This window comes from Agelaius phoeniceus, chromosome 5, assembly GCF_051311805.1.
Source record: "Agelaius phoeniceus isolate bAgePho1 chromosome 5, bAgePho1.hap1, whole genome shotgun sequence".
Taxonomy (NCBI): Eukaryota; Metazoa; Chordata; class Aves; order Passeriformes; family Icteridae; genus Agelaius; species Agelaius phoeniceus.
In genome coordinates this window covers 3424077-3442872 of record NC_135269.1, presented here as the reverse complement: position 1 = coordinate 3442872, position 18796 = coordinate 3424077, and the positions used below count along the sequence as shown (strand labels likewise).

The following is an 18796-nucleotide window of genomic DNA, read 5'->3' as shown; positions in this document are numbered from 1 at the left end:
CTTGCACTAAGGAGTCTCACAAATTCAGTTTTGATTTTTGTAAACAGATTGCTCCTTGAGTTGTTATTATTAGTGTGAGCTGGACAGCTTGAATTAGAGAATAATTTATTCCCTGTGCATTTCTAATTACAGCAAAGAGGTTCACTCACTGACACACTTGTCCGTCTTGTTCTTTCCTGTCTTTCAGGCATGGCTGATTGCAGCTAAATAGACAGACCAGCACAAACTGCACGAGAAACACAACTCTGTCAAAAAAGGACTGAAGTGTTACCATTAATTATTCTGGACCATGTGCTCATTTACAACAGATCTAACACGAGAAATATTCTCAGAGGTGTCAAACAGCCTCAGTTTCATAGGTGCATGGGGGTAGCACTGACTAAATGTTTGACTGACTGGTAGGATGTGACCTGCCAGAGACCCTTGAAGCTTGGGGATTTCATGTGCAATTTGTGTTTCAGCATTCAATAGATAATTTAAATTGGGCCACTCTCTCTGAGCATTTCTGAAGGATCTACATGCCTGAGCCTGTGTCAGAACTGCACAAATATCTAAAAAAACTCAACAACCCCCCCTGAAAAGCAAACAAACAAACAAACCAACAAGCCCACCCCAAAACACTCATGAACATCTGTGCAAGTGATTGTTTGGAACTCACTGCATCTTAAAAAGGCTTGAAGAAAGTGAAAATGCCATTTACTGAAGAATGTTGAAAGGTAGGTGTAACAATCACTGAGTGCATAGGAAGAGAGCTTGAAAATGCTAACTGGGGGAGAAGAACAAACCCCAAATCGCCTTGCTTTAGTTAACCCCTGCTACAACCGGGGCTGTTGTTTTAAATAATTGAACAGAGAATAGTTCATTGCAGCCATTAATCAGATGAACAAACTTTGCAAAGGCAAGAATCAATTGACTGCCAATTCACACTTGAACTGTCAGGAGAAACAGCCCTGGATTTACTAAGTTATACCCTTCAGCTACTTAAGCCAGAAATACAAAAGCAGCGTTTTCTGGTAATTTTTTTTTTAGAATAATAATAAACAAACAGATTAATTTAGGTGTGCCCTTACTGCCACTGTATTTAGGTTTTTTAGCACCTGTGCAATCTAACAGACAAGACCTTCCTCCACTCTCACATAATCTCATAAACATGAATTTCCTATCCCAAGGAGCAGCAATCAAAATCTTCAAGGAATAAAGTAACACCATTTTCAAATGGATAATAATCACCTGCTTCCCCTCTTCATACAGTTTGCTGTTCTCTATTCTTGAAACTGTTTGCTTATTTTTGCAAGGCCTGCATAATTTCTGTACTTGTATCTCTGCAATGAATTTTTTTCCCTGAAGTCACAGACATTCTCTGGTTCTTTTTTACAGAATATGTAAGGCTGCATAATATTTTTGCTGTTAAGATTTTACACAATATTCTCACCTTTAAAGTTTAGTTTACAAACAGCTTAAGTTTAAAGAGCATTTCCATTAAATGACAGCTCTTTATAACCAGTGACACAGCTTGTTGAGGGGGTTATCTTCTGTCAGCATGATGTTAAAATCTCTCAGGTTTTTCCCCTGAATACTTTAAAAGGGAACAATTTCAAGACAACAGCAAAACTCTGTGAACTAAGGTGAAGAAATTCAGAATTGCATGTAATGCTGGATTTGCTTTCAAGCAGCATGCTCTTGCAACCTTTGGTTTACTATTCAACAGTAGTTTTGAATTAACAATTTTGCTTGTTATCAAAGATTGCTCCATCCTGCCAGGTAAACAGGCAGTATCTTCATATCTCAGCCATTGACCATGCAAAAAATGAAACTGAGAAAACTCACTGTGCCTTTTTATTAAGTGACTACTACCCCCAACCTCATGGCAATCTTGCTTCTGAACTTCACACAACATGGCAATAAAAGCATTTGGGATCTGCTTTCAAAAGATGCTTTTTACCAGGCTACAAAGCAGATAGGACAAACATCCACCGCTTTAAGGTTTGTTTTTCTGTTGATGTCCCCACTGATTTCTCCTGGGTGATTGGGTTTTTCAGATTGTTTGCTAAGAGTTTCAGCTTTCAAAATGTTTCCTCTGATCTCAAAGGAAAAAGAATATATATTTTTAAATAATAAAAGGAGAATCCAGAAAATATGCATAATCTGCATTCAGGTCCAACTGGTCAGCACACTCTGCTGGGTATTCAAAATGAAAATTCAGTTTCAAAACCTCTGCTCAGAGCTAAGCTGTGACAGTGCAACCTCTTGAACAGAAGTTTCCCATATTAACAGGAAAGAGGCTTAACCCACAAAAATGCAAAGCTAACATCTGCAATATTTCCTAGACTTAAGCATTTTCTCAGAAGCAAGACGGGAATGAGGACATTTTGGCTCTACATAAAATTGTGGTAAGGTTGTGGACTACCCCAAAGTCAATTATAGATGTACAGACTCCTATTCCTTTATTTAAGCTATGGACAACAAACAAAAAAAATTCAGCCTCAAAACAAAATAAACAAAAAAATCAAAGTAGGAAAAGATGTTTGTCATACAATATTTTAAAAAAAGCTTTGGCCAATTTTATTTTTGAAATAAAAAACAAATCTATAGACTGTATTTACAACTTGGTAGTCTTAGGGTGCAATATCCAGTCCTCTAGAGATGAAATATCTCCAAAACACTGAAAAAATCTCCAGCAGAGCAGTTTCTTTCACTCTTATTACCACTGAGTATTAGAACTGATTAAAGAGCTAGCACAAATACTAGTAGATTTCATAAGGTTTAGATGCCAACCCTCTCTGATTCACGGAAATCTATATTTGAAGTTACTGACAGAGATTGAAACTAGAATAATTTAAAGTACCACATCACCAGAATGCAACTTCTATGGTGACACTTTCTGGAGACCAGGTAGATAGAAAGGAAAAGGTAATTTTTATTCTATTCAGAACAGAGAAATCATGAGGAGACTTGTGAATTTCCTTTTCTTTTCCAGATTAAAAAAAAAGCAGACTTTCAAAACATCCTCTGGAAGGCAGCTGCATTTGCCCTTGCCAAGACAAATCTGATACATGTTATAACAAACAGACTCCAAGCTCGAGTTAAAAGCTTTAGTTCTGCTCTGCAGTCCCACCCTGTAATGCCACAGGGAAGGGATTCTCCTACCTGACCTTTCCAACTCACAGCTCCCACAGGAACTGAACAAGGCTGGTTTCCATGTCTAGTGGATCATGCACCTCTTTCCTCCATCCCTGGCAAGAAACAAGTGATTCAAGAAAATTTACAAGAATTTTCAAGATGCTTCCACTAAAAGAGGGGAAAAGAAATCCAACATAGAACAAGACATCTCAGTTTAGTGCTGTGAAATTACCTTCAGGGTACTTTGATCAGACATTCTCAGAGTCCTTTAAAAAAAATAAATTAAAAATTATAAAAGTTATTCTTTCTTTCCTACTCTAGGGAAACTGATTGAAACAAATGAAGTAACTTGCACAAGGGTATTCAAAGCCTGTGTAATTGTCTAATCTAGGTTCTACCTTCTGACTACCACTGCTGAGCCCTAACAACTCCCTCTTTCCTCCACAAAGCTGCAGGCTTCAGCAAACAAAGCATTCCTTATAGCTAATTGGTATTACACAGAAACTCAACTGCTCTTATTTACAAAACTACAGATTTATGTCAAGCAAAGCCAATTATGCTTAATGTTTAAACTATTGCAGGTGCTCAGTGACATTGTGCTAGGCAGTAGAAGTGAAATTGCTCTTTTAATGCATCTTGTTCCAACTGGGAGCATGTGTTTTATAATCAGTGCAAACTTAACAGATGGAGATCTTAATCCTCTCCATCAAGTTTTCTTCAGCCCCCCCACCCCCCCCAAAAAAAAGAAAAAGGTGTCCCATGCATTTAGACTTAACCGTGGAGGTCTACGGGTCTATGAATTGTCTAGGACAGAATTTGCTTTTTTTTTTTTTGTAAGGGTGTCCATGAATACAGTACAAAACACACATTTAACCATTAAAAAGACACCCCCAAACTGTATCAGCAGAAATCAGAAATCCATCTGGCTGTGCAAGGCCAGTAATGACTTCTGATGAGCACTCAGTTAAAACCTGCACAAACACAGTTAAAACCTGCACAAAAGCAAGGTTTTCCAAGTCAAGGCTGAATCCAGAGTCCTTCATACTAGTTACAAGGGAAAATTACAGTGAGAAAATTACTTACAGTTAGAAAATTAAGGCAGTAATCAAACAGAAAACTGAACTGGGATGTTTCTGGCCGCTCCTAATCTCATCTAGGAGGCAACTTTTTCCACAATACATTTCAGAACTATAAACCTTTATGATGAGTATTAAAACATGAGTATCCTAAATTTACTTTGTGCAAAGCAATCCAGACTGGCAACAGGTGACCTCAAACCCAAGCAGTCAGATCTGAGTGCTTGCTGAAAACTGCCGCGGATCAACAGAAGGCTGAACGAAAGCAGGTTCTCCTAACATTTCCCAGCTGCTTATTGCATCATTTTGTATGCACACACACATCATTTTTTCTGTCCTCCAATTTTTTTTAGTGTAAAAACTCACTATATTTTTCACAAGTGGAAAGCAGCTTCCTTCAAAGACCAAACTTTTGGAGTCTTTTATATTGATTTATATTGTGTGCTGGCACAAGATTTATACAATTTAGGCAGTGCCCTGTATGCACAAAGGATTCCATCACTTTGAATGGAGTCCTGGATGCTGCAGTTCAAGAAAAATTCCTGTCTGTTGGTTTGGAGTGCTAAATTGCTCTGTCATAACAGTGAGATTGATTGATTGATTGATTTTTGCATGTAGTTTCCTCTGCTCCACCAAATGAACTAAAGCCAAATTCAGCATCCAGTGCCCCCTTTTCTTCTGCCATCCATCTGAAAGGCCAAATACTTTATTAAATCTGATAGAAAAAATATTTCTCCTGTCCATGTGAGTATAGTCAATATTCAACTCTTCAGCCCAAAGCCCATTCTAAGGAATTCCTATCCAGGGAGTTAACTAATGCTCTTTTTTTGCAGAATCTTCATCAGGCAATTCAACTCAAATGGCTGCATTCTGTTATCTGCTGTCATCTAATCTCATGTTTGAATTTATGAGGAGAGAAAAAAAGAAAGTGGTCTTGGGAAGTTTGAGGCCATCCAGCCGGAGAGTACAGCAGACAAAACATTTTACCTTAACATACAATTAAGTTTCTTGTTGTCTTGTTCTTGGTGTAAATGGTTCCAAACTGCTGTTACTTTTGCAGTTAAAAAAAAAATTACATTAGTTAATAAAACATCTACAGTCCAATCATATTAATCTGACCAAAATTTAAATTTTACCCTTCTACTACAGAGTTCCATTGTGTATAACTCTCAAATACATTGAGTGCAATCACACCCCTCCTATCAGCAGACTCCAACCAGCATTTTTGTAGCTTTTCTGTGCAAGGACAGAGATCAAGTATTCAAGAATTTCTCAGGAAAGAAACTAATATTTTTCATGGCTTAAACCTGGGTCTATTGCAGTGCAAACATGATTTAGAAAGTAACACCTTACAAGCTAATAACTGCCAGGTGTCATGGATAAACTTACCCAAATACGTGGAAATTAGCCTGTCTCACACTTTCCAGTGCCCTCAGCGAAGAGATCCTTCAGCCTTTTGCTGCCTCTCCTCTCATAGCCCCAGCTCATGCAGCCACTTTTGCAGAAATAATCTGTCCCTTGCTAGGAAAGGGTGTACTCATTACATTTTTCTCCCACTCCCACAAAGCTCACCCTAAAGTTACAGTATCAAGTGTGGTTAATGGTGCAGAAGAAATTTCAGATTTTTTTTTTTACCAACTCTTGCACAATTTCAACTCACAAGCTGTGAATTCCACCCTTTTCATGTAGCTTCTCCTGTGGTAGAGCATTCCTCATATCTAGCAAGCATTCTGACTTCACTGTCCCTTCTGTTATGAACACCTTGATATCAAAGTATAAAGAACTAGCCTTTAGGTTTTTTGGGTTTGAGATGTTTCCTTATCACACAAGGGACCCACTTCTCTCATCACTATTTTTAGTTCTATGACTTTTGAATAGAAATATTAAGGGTTAGATTAACTCTCACAGTAACAAAATCAGCCAGTTTTGGGAGTGTTTAACACTGTGTAGATCCTTAAACTGGAAAGCATTTTACTAATAATTATTTCCCCACATCTCCAGCTGCATCTACCTTTTCCCAATCTTCTTCTCCTAGTTCCCTTCACCCCCTTCAGGTGGGCTGCAATTAGTATTTTTGGTGCTAATATATTCCAGTCTCCCATTCTCCTATTAGCAATTTTCTTCACATCATCCTTCAGGAATGGAAAATCTCACAGTGTTGCTGCCAAGTGAGACTGGATACCCCAACATCAATGTTTCATGGCACACATTATGGTCTGATGCTGGTGTCAGGTTTCTAAGTTTTATTTTTGGTAGATTTCAAAGCAATTTGTAAATAATGTTTGTGTCCGTTTCACTGACAGAGAAACTAAAGCAGCAAGAGCCAAGAGCAGTACACAAAACTCCCACCATTGCAAACATCAACCAGCCAATAGCAGATTTCAAAATCACTTGTAAATTATGCTGTCACAAAGTAATTTGCTTAACAAACAAATTAGCATGTTTATTCATTTTTGACCACTCCTAAGTACAAATAGATGTGGATACCCATTTCCATATAAAGATTAAAAGCCTCTCTCCAACTGTGGCAGGCACTGAGCTCTCCTTGGCCTCCATGTGAATTATGACAGTGCAGCCTCCTTCAAGGCCAAATCCTATGAATATTGCTATGTTATTAACTTCTAAAGAACATTATTATTCACCAAATAATTCATAAATACCAGAACATTGTTCCACTTAAGTGTGCTGGGTACTTTATCCTTAGATAAAAACCAAAATTTAGGGTTGAAATTTCATCAGGGTGAAAATTTATCAGGTTTTCTCCACAGGAGACAAAAGGGGAGAACTTTCCAGGACAGAATTATAATGCTTGATGGCTTTTTCATGCTTCAAAAGTTTTTCTCCAGGAAGACTTCCTCTGAACCCATTGGTGCAATCCTCATGAAGATTGTTGTATCTGGGGGAGATATAGAAGGAAAATAACAAAATAATCACACTTTAAGGTATTAGCTTCACCCATTGTTTATATATAACTTTTTATATAATATATAAATACCTATATGATACTTTTTAAGTTAAAGTGCCTTCCAAGTCCTGGGCTTCAAGGCAGTCAAAAGAAAGAAAAAAAGGAAAATGAAAATATGCATTTTCCTAGAGCCTTTCAGAACTTCAGGATTGGAAGAATCAAACTAGGTGCAGATGTTAATAATACCTGTACTATGTCCTTTAAAAAAAATAATTAACATTCTTTGTTCCCTCAGAGAAGTTTTACTGCATTTTTTCTTCTTACAAGTTTTAAGGTCTGTTTCCCCCCCTGCCTAAATCAGTGTTGATCTGAATAGTCCTCAGTCTTTTTCCTCCCTGCTCAGAGAATTCTTATTCTTCAAAAAAAGAAATAATAACAATTGATTTCAAAAAAGCATATTTCTAGTAAGTCAAAACTTGTATTATTGAAAAATTAGATACCTTTATTCTGAAGTGAAATTCTGATTTAAAATAAACTTTTTTAAATGTTTGGTTTTCTATTTTCAGGAAGACTTGAGGTCAAAAGATTTCTTCATAAAAACGTTAAGCTGTGGCACATTTTTTTTTTTAGTTTAAACCAATTTTATGTTAACATTTTGACAACCAAAACCTCTTAGTTTTCAGCAGTAAATGCCACACATGAAAATTTCAATTTACAGTAGAATAAAATCCCATATGAGGAGTACAAGGTACACTCAGGAGAAATGTTTTTAGTTGTGGCCCAGTTTAAAAAAGGAATCACATTGGGATAATCAACAAGATTAAACTTTGGTTGGTTGGTAAACCAGCTGCAAAGCTCTTCTTGACTTTATATTTATAATTCTGACAACAGAAAATGTATTTATTTATAATGCTGACAACAGAAAAATCACCTGGGATTAAATGCCCAGAATTGTGAGTTCCTGCATTTTACAGGCAAAACACAGGGATTAAACCCAGGCTCTACAGGTGGCATAGAGCTCTCTTGCCTCCAGCAGGAAGTTGCTTTCCTCCCATGCCCAGCAGAGTATCAGAAAATATTTGGGGGTTGTTGTGTTGCAAGTGCTGCACACAAGCATCAATGCAGCTTGTTCCCCACCTCTGTGTCCCACACTGAAGGTGTGAGCTCTCTGGGAGAGCAGCAATGCTTTCTGGAAATGGCTACAAAACCAAGGCCAGTGGAGGTCAGTTCCATGGCCAGTACAGCTTTGTGCTCCCATCTGGACTCCCTGCCAAAAAATTAACACCCTTCCAGAAAGAATATGATGAAAGTAAGAATACCACGCTCTTCTTTCTTTAGGGCTTTTTGAATTAAGACCTTTTGACTATTTAAGGTTAATTACATCAGTTTAGTTTAGGTTTTTTTTACCCCTCCACATGTGATCTATCACTACCAATTATTTATTACACACTAGTCCACAGATTTTATTAGAATTTCTACATGCACCTACACACAAAACACCAAGTTTTCATTTTCTCACATGTACCTGTGTGCAATGGCCCAGAATCCCAGGGTGTTCACCATCATTAAGGATGCCAAGAAGAAGAAGAACCTCTCCAATTTACCTTCATGCAGCAAGTGTGGGAACCAGCTGCCTGGTGAAGGAGATATTTGCAGCAGAATTAGTTTGCTTTGCAGCAGGCGATGCAAATCAGAGATCATTGGGAGATTTAGATGAAAAGCATACCCCTGATCTGAACTACAGCAGCATCAGTGTGCCCAAAGTCACCTTTTCCCTGCATGAAAGTGGTATTAAATCCTGCCCATCTCAACAATGTGGCAATCCACCCCTTGAATGAGCTAATGGGGAAAGAAGGAAACCCAGACTTCTTACCACAGCTATATTGTAAAAACCTGATGGCCTTAACAGATCTTTTGGCCACTAATGCCACTTTTGCACATTGATTGCCATCCTTAGATTGTAAATATTTTTCTAATTAGAGACAAAGAGTAGTTCCACAGTATGGGAGAAACACCAAAGGATTACACCCTGCCAAACACACATTGATATATTTACATTTTTCTCTTCCCTTCACATCTTAGAGCTAGAAATACATTTCTTTCAGAGCTGTTGCCTTTAGTTCTCCTGGGGCTGACAGAGAACAAATGCCATCAGTTCTCCTAAGCTCCTGCACAGCTCTCTCCATGCCATGTTACATTTTTGCCCATCACAGAGCAGCACCACCACACCTCTGCCTGCTCCCTTCCTTTGGCAGCATTATGTCAGAGCCAGTTTTAAAAACCCATCATCCCACACTGTAAGTGACTGAGCTCCTAGGTGCTGTAACTTCATTTTAGTAGCTTATAAACTTTTACTGTCATCATTCACAATCAGGTAGTTTTTCATTTTGTGTCATTTTGCATCCCCCAGGGGCCAATGGAAGGCAGAGCCAAAGCATGTGGATGTGATGAAAGAGAAATCATGCATGGGGGTCTGCACTGCAGCTTGCCAAAGCAGAGTTCACACTCTGCTGGGTTATCCACCTTGGCTGGGCTAACTGCAGGAGCAGCAGGAGCTTCCTCATGGAATGGCATTTACAGTGGAACCTGAACAGAAAACATATACTTAAAAAGTTGATAAAAACAATTTTGCAGCTTCTGAGTTTCAAAGGTCCATTTGCACCATTCTCTGTGTTATCACTGATAAAGACACCAAAGAAAAGCACTGAATTCCACTTTCACTTCTCCATGGCCTGGATCAAAGATCCTTGCTTTCTCTCCTCCCTGGTCTTTTAGGAGTTACCAGTGAGGCCGGGATAATGGCAGAGAGCCTTTGGAAAATCCAAATTATCAACAGCACAGGCAGGGACAAAATCAGGCAGGATATGGTGAGGTTCCAGCTGCCATACAGCACACAATTTTTCTCTAGCTTCCTGCTCTGTCCAAAGCAAGAGCTGGGATCAAGGCTTTCTTTTCCTATCAGAGCTGGGATCAAGGCTTTCTTTTCCTCACAGAGAGGGACAACAAGCCTTGTTGGCCCTTCCACAGGGGAAAAAGGATGGCAGTAGTCTTAAGGATACCCAGACTATAATCCTTCCAGTATACATTTTCATCAGTGGATGCAGCAAAAATTAATATAACCCTTCCCTACTTACAGCCAAAAAATAAGTACTTCTCACTCCTTTTTTCTCTTTCATTACTTTTCCTTTTAATTTTCCCCCCCCCATGAAATAGGGGATATACCTGGACTATATTTTACACCTGCTTATACTCACTTTACAGAGAATCCTCTCCTCTGCTTGCAGGAAGTCTTGAGAGAAAAGTCATCAGTGCTAGAACTTCACCCACATGTTTCAGGCACCACAATCCCTTCAGATGCTCTCACCCCTGACCCCACCAACACCTCCCACAAGCTCTCTGCAGGCTGACTGCCTTTGGGGTTCATCCTCTCAGGATTTCACCCTCAGCCATGAACACCAGCGACTCCCTGGGCCAGTTTTTTGGTTTTGCTGTAATCAGGCACCATGGGCACTGCTGTGACTGAAGAGTCCAGCACTTCCCCATCCTTGCCCCAGCATGCAACATGCTAACAATTCACTTTCCCCCAAAAGATACTGACTTTGGGCTCTGTGCAACTTCTTTTCTGTGGAGATCGCCAACAAAAGTGGCAATTACAAGGTTGGTTTGTCACACAGATAATTGCTCACTGGGAATTAACTTTCTGCAACAAGCTCCTGATTTCCATTTTTATTCCAACAATAGAAATACTTAGTAGCATGAATCACCACAAAGAAACAGAAAGTTTCCTTTAGGTGCATTATTTTAAATAGATTTTCTCTGCTGGTTAGAGGTGAATTGCTTATGTATTTTATGGCAAATTTAGAACAAGTTGGAAAATGAAGCTTAGGCAGAGTCTGTTCCTCAAGTCTGCTCTGCAATCATGGAAAGAAAGCACCTGGCAAATTCTCACTGACATTTTTGAGTCCTTTTGTATCAATTTTGCACCAAAAATCGCTCAGTTAGTCCAAGAAGAAGGGATAATTTACAATACCAAGAGGAAACAACTGATCCTTCTAAAACAGGCAGAGATGGAGGTGAAGCAGAGATTAGGACATGGACAAAAACTTTCCTGGGCTGTTTCTGGTGGGTGACTGACAGCAAGGAGCTGCTGGCAACACCAGCCATCGAACAAAACCTAAAAAGGGCCAGTCTTAGACAAATATTAGTGCACACAACATTTCTGCTGCTCTGGTGGCACCCTCAGAGAGCTCAAGGGAAAGTTGCACAGGGAGGCATCCAGGATTTTTTGCACTATTCTATTTTATTATGGGGAAAACCTTGAAGAAAAAAAAACAAATGCCAGAAGTTATTCTATCCTGTAACATTCCTGCATTTTTGCAGCTATCCTGTAACCTATGCTATGATTATAAAAAAATTAATTCTCATTTTAGCAAGGTTTGTATTGCCTTCCTTGATTTCATCAATTTAGTGGACACATATTTAGTGTTTGATCATATCCAAATTAAAGTCTCACTCTGCCTCTAATCCCTATTAGCTAAGTAGGCACCAGTGGCCACCACCATCTGGACTGCAAGAAATATCCTTTAGCTTTATCATCTTTGGTATTTAGAATCACACAAGACTAAAATGATAAAAAGAACCAAAAAATCCAAACTCAAACCACAACAACCCCCCCCCCCCCCCCCCCCATGATTCTCTAAATGCAAGCAGGAAAACTGTGTCTGGGACAGCTTCCTTCCTCTGACCTTTTTTTTATTTTTATTTCTTTCCTACATATTTATATTAATATTTTTAGAGAAATGTATTCTGAAATGATTGGCATAAGAGGACAGGTTTTGTCTTGCATCTTCTTCCGTTAAAATGTTAGGAGAGGTAAGAGATCCAAAAGAAAGCAGTTTCCCAGCTTGTACTGAAAATATCACTGTCACCCATCATCTGTTTGCACTCGTCAAATTTTTTAAAAAAAGTCTTATTTTATCATATTCACACCATCCTCCATAGATGCGTTAAAAATGATTAATGCAGCTTTGACTGTGACTGATATCTGATCAACTCTGCCAATAAAAACCCAAATAAAATTCTAAACTAGTGGCATAAAATAGGATATAAAAATGTTTAAATTTTGTCAACACCCTCTGTGCTTCAACACTTCAAAATACACAGTGGAGGATCTACTTTGCTGCAGGAACATGGAAAAACATGGTCTCAGTGCTAGAGATGGGAGAACCAGAAATAGTCTTGGCTCAGGTTTCAGTGAAACAAGAATCATGGGACAAGACAAAAGCATCCATAGCCCAGGAGTCACTCATCAGCACTATCCTCTCTTGCTGCAAAAGAGAAAGAACTTGCTCTTCCAATATAAGTAAATTAGTAAATTAGCTGAGCCTTTTTTTAGGAAGAAAAAAATAAAGTTCTGGTTGGTTTGCTTTACTCCCAGTTTCATAAATTGTCCAGATACTGAATTTTTACAAGCTCTTTAAACAGACCTGAAAAAGTAAAAAGCTTAATTTGTGTCATTGGAATTTAATTTGACTTAAGAGAGGCCACAAATTTGTTCCCTATAGCAGTCATCTTTAGTGCATTCATTAGGCAGCCACTAGGTTTTAATAAATTAAAAAATATTATTTTGCTGATTGTAATGAGCACCAAAGTCCCCTGTAAGAAGCTGTCCACTGTAAAAATTGTGTGTGTAACCTTTCCTACCAAACTAGGGGAAAACCAAAAGGGAGCCTAAAATGCATTTTTGTTTTGCTGTAGTCTATCCCCACCTCCAAAAGTCTGATCCTAAACCTACTCTGATCCAGGAGTCAGCAGGAGAACAGCCAGGAAGAGCAGAGGAGTGTTAGAACACAAATGAACTCCCAGGAACATCATCACAATTCACACCTGTGAATTGTGTGGTAATTTGGAATTATTAATCTTATTCAAGGAACACTGAGAAAGAGATAGCCAGTGAGATCCTAATTATTTTTAAAAATAAAAAGTGAGAGCCCAGTAATATGCTGTTTACATATTAATAGGAAAAGTAATCTCTAACACTCTCCTAACTAGAGCCACAGAGGAATCACCAAGCATTTTTCACTTGATTTTCCCTAAAGCTTTTCAAGTTTTGCAGGGGACTTTTCCTGCTTAGCAGTAGTCATTCCCATCACAGCATCTTAATCTGAATACAGAGTGTCACTAATTCCCTTGGAAATTCCAGAGTGACTTTTGCTCAGGATAATGGTGCACTCAATTCCACCTACAGGAACAGCAGGTCTGACAAAGTTAAACAAAGACAGCTTTGGAAAAAGAAAAAAAAAAAAAAAAGAAAAAAGCTAAGTTGAGAAGTTTGCCACCCAACTTTCTAAGAGTAAGGAATATTTTAGCCAGGAAATTTTTCAGTTTGCTCAAGAATCCTGAACAAAAGGGGATAGAATGTGGCAACTGCAGCCTGTGGAGAATTTAGAGTTCAGGCTTCTTGGTTTCACCATCTCACCATCTCTGTTAAAACACTATTTCTGGCAAGAAAAAACTTTTTATGAATCAATTAAATGATTTCACAAATAATGGATTAATCACCTTGATAGAAAACCATAAAAAATCTACTGAATTGCAAATCAAATGCAAAAATTGGTTTCCTCTATCACAGAGTACAGAAATACTCAGTAAAGAAATTAATTACATAATAGTGACACAACACAGGCAAAATATTTTGGTGCTGACATTACGCTTGATTATTTTGCAATTATTTATTTCCAAAATCAAATTACAGTAAAATGTCATTTTCACTAAATACTTCAGTTTCATAAAAATTAATAGTTTCCATACTTCAAAGAGGAGAAGAGAAAAATTCAGCAACAGTCTGTCTTAAAAGGTTTGTATAATTTAACCCATATTACACTGAACTCAGAATAATGAAAAACAACCTTTCCCACCAGGGCATATTCAAGGAGCTCAGTTCTCCACACTGGATGGCTTGGGGCTTAGTAGTTCTTTGCCTGGTTCATCTGTGCAGACATTCCTATTTTTTACCCATCTACAGGTGATGTTTTATACCTTGTAATAAAATTTTAATTGAATTTTTAACTTAAAAACAGGACGGCGTGTCAAAGCATCATTTGTTTGTTTAGATCTTGAGTAGGAATAAAAATTTCTTGTCACACTTTCAAAACACCCATTTCTGCTTGGTTTTAAATTACATGATGAAAGAAAGAGAAGAACCCAAAACCTTAACCCTAAACAGTTACAAAATCCTGCACCAATTGCAGTGGTGCCATGCATTAGGGCCAGCAGTTGTGGTCTCTAGTGGAAAATTCTCTGCAAATGTTCCACCAGAGCTTGGCAATGGCATCTTCAGAAATATTCCTTCAGCAAGTGGGACTATTTCAAATTTGTGAACAAATTTGGGATGCCTGTCTCTCAGTTCCTTGTGGAATAAATCTTTTCTGTATTGAACTAAGATTCAGCAGCAAAGGAAAACCGACTTTAAGACGTTGCTGGTTGATTTTGAAAGTCAGTAACCCAGGAACAACAAGTTCAGAGCTTCTACTAAATGCACCTCAAAAGGCTGAACCTGCAGTAAACTCCTTTTGAAACTGGAAGATTTGTGGGAATTGCAGCATTCATCTGCAAAAGGACAAGCCCACAGTGAGACAGCATTGTCACAGAACCTGGCTGTTCCAAAAGCTGGGCAAAGGCAGAGGAGGCCAGTGGGTCCAGGAGAAGGAATTCCCCAGACAGCTTTGAAACCCTCAGGCCTGAAACCTCAATCCTGTCCCACACTGGGACAGACAGACAGGAATATTTCCCATTCCTTAAAGCCCAGATCTTGCTCTCAAGGCCAGAGGCTTCCATGTAAGTGTGAACAACATGAATGTACTCCTTCATGAACACAAACAAGGTGCTTCCTAGCCAATTTATTTTCAGTCTTCCATAACAGAAGTACAGAGATTGGACAGGAGGACTTCCTGCAAGATGCCATCCTCTAATTACTCCGACTACCAAAATTAAGATGACTCATTAAAATTGGATGAATACAGCTGGAAGGCTATTTCCTATCTTAATTCCATCTTAATTGTGAGAGCAAATCAATAAAACTTTGGCATCCCTTTTAATTCTGCTGCCTGATTCTCCAAATCAATAATATTAGAAAACTGCTCAGGAGCACCCACCATGAGCCTACTCTTACCTTGAGTGCCTGCATGGGCTGTCTGAACAATGAGAGCTCCCATAAAGCAGCCAGCTCCATTAAAGAGAGCTAAAAAATGCATGGAAATCCCTCTCATTCTTTCAGGCACAAGCCAGAATGAAAGTGAGGAACCTTAGGAAGGAAGAAAATACAGTTACAAGTTAAAAAAAAAAACAAAACAACAAAAGAGTTAAATTATGGTAGAGCATAGATAATAGAAAAATTTCAAAGCATCTCTATCAGTGAATATCCATATTTTATGCAGAGAATGTACTTTCTGCAAAGGGGCAATCAGATGTACCCTATAACATGTTAATATGTACCCTGTAGAACACATTATCTAAACTTAAATGAATATCTGTAATAAACTGCCCACACACAGCTATCTATATTCCACAAGTGCAGAAAGATCTTTCACCCAGACATTTGCTTGCACCTTTCAAAACCTCAGCCATGAGCAAGAACAGAGAAACACCACCACAGCCAGTAAAGAATGAAGACAAAGGATGTGATATTTAACTGCAGAACAGCAGGACCTCCTGTCTCAGAGCCAGTGCAGCACAGCCACTTGTAAACACTTCCAAAATCTAGAGCTCTGCCTTAATTTGGACAGTTAGCTTGCTTTACCTTAAGGCTGGACAATGCTCCTCTTCCCTGGAGTGCAATCCCCAGGATCACTGGCTCATTTTTAAGACCTCATTTCTCACTTTCTTGCCAGAAGGCTGAACCAGAAGCAGCAGCAGCTTTGGTGGAGAGGGGAAGCTGCAGCATGCTGCTGTAGCATGGATGACTATAAATAATCCCACCAGCTTTAATTTGGCTGTAACAGCAAGACTTTATGATAGCTGTTCTTTTTGTGCAATTTTCACTAACACCAAAAACTTTTCTTTCCTGATTTCATTCCTTGAGTTCTCCTCCACACTTTTTCTCCCAACCCTGGAGTGTCCCCACCTGCTTTATTTGTTGAATTAGAATGACCTCCAGCTTGAAAAACTTGCCAGCAGAGGGTCCTATTTGGATGCTGAGTTGCCTGAAGCACCTCTGAATACAAATGAAACTTTGCAATCACCATCTTTCACCATTCTTAATTCGGATGTCCAAATGAGAGCTTTGAAAACATATGAAAGAAAAAAATACCATGGATAGTGTTTTCTTCCTAACTCACAATAGGAACCAGAAGCCTGAGGGCAAGAGAAAGCAGGTGAGCCTGGGTCACCATCTGTAGAGGCAACAGCCTGAAGCATTGTACAGCTAACTGGAGACCCTAAAAGACTTAAAAGTTTCTGCTTGTTCCTCCTTTCTAAAAGCAGGGGTGCAAAACATGCATCTTGGTCAAATTCAGCCTGGGTAATTGCATCCTACTTACCTAAATTACCCCTGCTGTTTCAATAGCCTGCTCCCCTCCTCCCTTTCCCCACAGTGCTGCTGGGAGCTCTTAAACAGCTGCTGCATTTCCCCCTGGAGACTATTGCAATTTATTGGTGGGCAAGCCATCCCCAATATATCCTCTAACTAACAGAGCTGTGGCTTCCTGCTTTAAACCAAGCTGGGGTTACAAATTCAGCCTGTCAAAGGCTTGTGAGAACTTTGCAGCACTGTTGAGGAGAACAATACCATTGTTTGATTTTATTTTTCAGACTTGCTTAGTGGCAGATATTATTCTAAGAGATGCTCATGCCACCCGAAGCACATGATTATTCAAAACTTCTGTCAACAAGATAATAAAAAATATTGTATAAATACAGTTCTAAGTATCAGGGACCAAATTCTAAATAGATTAAGTTGGGAGGGACTTTAAAGGTCCTCCAGTTCCAAACCCCACTGCTCTGGACAAGGACACCTTCCATTAAACAGGGCTACTGAGAGCCCAACCTGGCCTTGGACGCTGCCAGGGGTGGGAGAGTCACATCTTCTCTGGGCAGCCTGTGCCAAAGCCTCAGCACCCTCACAGCAAAGAATTTCCTCCTGATATCTAATTGAACCTACTCTCAGCCTGTCCCTGCTCCCCTCTTTCCTGTCACTCCATGCCCTTGTAAATAATCCCCATCTCTCTTGTAGGCTCTTGTCAAGTACTGAAATGACACAATTAAGTCACCTTGAAGCCTTCTCTTCCCCAGGCTGAACGACCTCAATAAGAGAGGGACTAATGAAAATAAAGAGCTCAGTGTGCCAAACCTAACATCTTTAACCAAGCTTTTCAGAAATGAGCTATCTCCTTTCTTCCCTCTGCTTAAGAAAGTGAACCTTCCCCTCCTCAGCTTGGATCATGCACTTTCAGGTCCAGTAAATTATAATAATGACTGAATTTGACCTTCTGCATAAGAACAGCAGTAAAATGTCAGGAAAGGTGGGACGGTTCTAGTGAGGGTCTAGGCTGTCACTGACATCCATGGAGAGTCACTGGATGAACTGAATTGCTGTTCAGGAACCAAACTGAAGTGGAAAGCCAGAGCTCAGGTCAGAAGCCTGAATGCAGAGGCTGGAGATGACTCAGTGGACCTCAGCCAGTGCAGGACCCGGGGGAAAGTCAGGCTCCTCTCCAGCAGCAGCTGGAGTTCTCAGACTGCAGAGAGCCAAGACACTCCGTGACAAACAGGGCCAGGCACCAATTTTTACCATGAATGCAGACCTCCTTCCCCATCAGCTACAGCAATATCTTATTTTAGGCACCTCCCTTTAGCTTTTTATCTGCAACTCTTTAGACTTAGTCCCATTTAGCTGGGTTCTTAAGTCACACCTCTCACTACAGCTCTAAGCACAATGCTTAATCCCTATTTAAATAGGGAAGGAAAGCTTTTCTTCCTAAGAAATTATAACCACAATCCTTTAAAAAAGGTCTTAAAAAGAAAAAAAAAAGGAAGACAAGCCCTAAGAAGGAGTTTTATTTCTTTTCTAAAGGCTAATGTAATCTTCTGGTCACTGGACTCCAGTTGTGTCCCAGTGTGCCAGATTAAAAGGCCTTATTCTACCAGCAATATTCTTCTCCTGCTTTTGCATGAGAAGACTGTAAGCAAGTCACCTCCTAACCTTTTTTTTTGTTAAGCTAAACAGAGAAGGTCACAGTTTTCAGTTACACTTAGCCTGTAACCTAGAAACCAAATTACCTGCCTAGAAACCTGTCTCAGTTAAGTACTTGAGAGCTATCAGATGAAGAGGCATTATGAAAGTGCTAAGTATTTAAAACTAGGGAAAATTACCTTTTTAATGACAGACTGTGACCCACAGCTCTCGGTAGTCTCAGACTATAAGAATGAAGCTGAGACACTGAAGTTATTTCCTGCTCTTAAACACAAACCTGAACATTTCTGGGGTTGTACTGGAACAAGAGACACTCAACCCAGAGAATTAAATGCCTGCAGAGACCAGCCATTCAATTACTTTACCTGTGTCTCTAAATGAATGTTGCTGAGATTTTTATAATACTAATTTTTTTTTTTATTTTAAAAGCTCTGCAAGGTAAAACACTGGTAAGCACGCTGCATGCTCCTCAGAAGAAAACAAGCCTCAAAAATGTCAGTGTAGACA

General features: G+C 39.2%; 1 protein-coding gene across 1 annotated transcript in view; it reads right to left on the bottom strand.

Moving 5' to 3' along the window:
• Window positions 1-5367: 5367 nt before the first annotated feature.
• Window positions 5368-18796, bottom strand: part of SLC15A5 (solute carrier family 15 member 5) — a 28367-nt gene continuing 14938 nt past the window's right edge. The window contains exons 7-9 of the mRNA XM_054632356.2: window positions 15272-15403; window positions 8627-8735; window positions 5368-7092 (exon numbers count right to left, since the gene is read on the bottom strand). Of these exons, the coding sequence (XP_054488331.2) occupies window positions 6948-7092; window positions 8627-8735; window positions 15272-15403 (386 nt within the window). The 3' untranslated portion in view covers window positions 5368-6947. The remainder of the gene's footprint in view (window positions 7093-8626; window positions 8736-15271; window positions 15404-18796) is intronic.